This window comes from Austrofundulus limnaeus, unplaced genomic scaffold, assembly GCF_001266775.1.
Source record: "Austrofundulus limnaeus strain Quisiro unplaced genomic scaffold, Austrofundulus_limnaeus-1.0 Scaffold1933, whole genome shotgun sequence".
Classification (NCBI taxonomy): Eukaryota; Metazoa; Chordata; class Actinopteri; order Cyprinodontiformes; family Rivulidae; genus Austrofundulus; species Austrofundulus limnaeus.
This window is the reverse complement of record NW_013954335.1, coordinates 15,599-16,775: the sequence shown is the minus strand read 5'-3', so window position 1 is coordinate 16,775 and position 1,177 is coordinate 15,599. Positions and strand designations below refer to the sequence as shown.

At 39.2% G+C, this 1,177-nt stretch overlaps 1 protein-coding gene across 1 annotated transcript in view; it reads right to left on the bottom strand.

The window, feature by feature from the left end:
• tfap2d (transcription factor AP-2 delta (activating enhancer binding protein 2 delta)) overlaps window positions 1–1,177 on the bottom strand; it is a gene marked incomplete in the record, with an annotated part of 18,873 nt that overhangs the window by 3,746 nt on the left and 13,950 nt on the right. The window contains 2 exon segments of the mRNA XM_014034008.1: window positions 116–257; window positions 345–463. Coding sequence (XP_013889462.1) covers window positions 116–257; window positions 345–463 — 261 coding nt within the window.

Genomic DNA, 1,177 nt, shown 5'->3' with positions numbered 1-1,177 from the left:
ACACACACACACACACACACACACACACACACACACACACCCTCCTGCCTTCATCAGTTACAGTCACATTGGAACCAAAGTTGATGTTGATGCAAACATCGTGTTGTTTTCTTACTTTGTAGCCAGAACCATCTTCTTGCGTGCACTTGTTTCTTTCGGCTCGCTGTGCTGCCTCGCCAGGTGTTCTCCCACTGCTTTACTGGGAAACTCCGTCTCACAGGTGTAGCCGAAGTCCCTGGCCAGGTGGAGCGCCTCACCTGTGCACCCACCACAGCACAAAGACAGGTGAGACGTGATAAAAAATAAAAAATAAAGATTTAAACTGTTCAACGAATGTGTCGTACCTTCCACCAGGGAGGTGAGCAGGGTGACGTTGGCAGCTTTCCTCCGTCCTGCAGGCAGGTTCAGACCCAGACGGTCCAACTTCTCACGAAGACACCGGCCGCCGTTCTTGGACTTTGCTCTGCGTCACATGTTGTAAGTAAGTTAGCGTGGCAGCTAACAGACAGTTTGTTTCACAAACAATTAAATGTATCAGCAGCAGAAAGACCAAGTCATGAAGATAAATAAAAGCTTTTAAAAAGATGATGGATGAAGATTTTACCTGTTTTTATCAGAAAGTCAAATCAATTCAAGATGGCCGCCACATAAAAAGACTAAAATGTTAATAAATCAACTGKGAAATGTCCCTAAACTACRACAGAGTATTAGGGCCACACAAGATTTTTTTATTATTACGAGATTAAAGTCGTAAAATTATGAGAAAAAAGAAATGATGTGTTTATTTCCTGTTCCTCATTTCCTGCTTATTTTCCACTCTGCCGTGTACAGACGTGTGTTTATAAAGTATTTCATGATGACTCGTGTCACTGTTAGATTAATATGATTTCATCCAAATTAACTACGTGACGACTAAATCCATCAGTGCATCCATTAATTACAATACAGCTTCAGTTTATAGTCGTTTGCACAATTTCTAAGTCCTGCTACTGATAATTTGATATTAATGTGCTAAAAGATTAAAAATTTATTTATAACAATACTAAAGAACAACTTGACAATTTGTTCAACATTCCTCATTTTAATGCAGTGATAACTGCAGGCTTTTTCATGTAAAGGTTTCAATGTTACGACTTTAAACTCGTAATATTACGACTTTATTCTCATAATATTATGA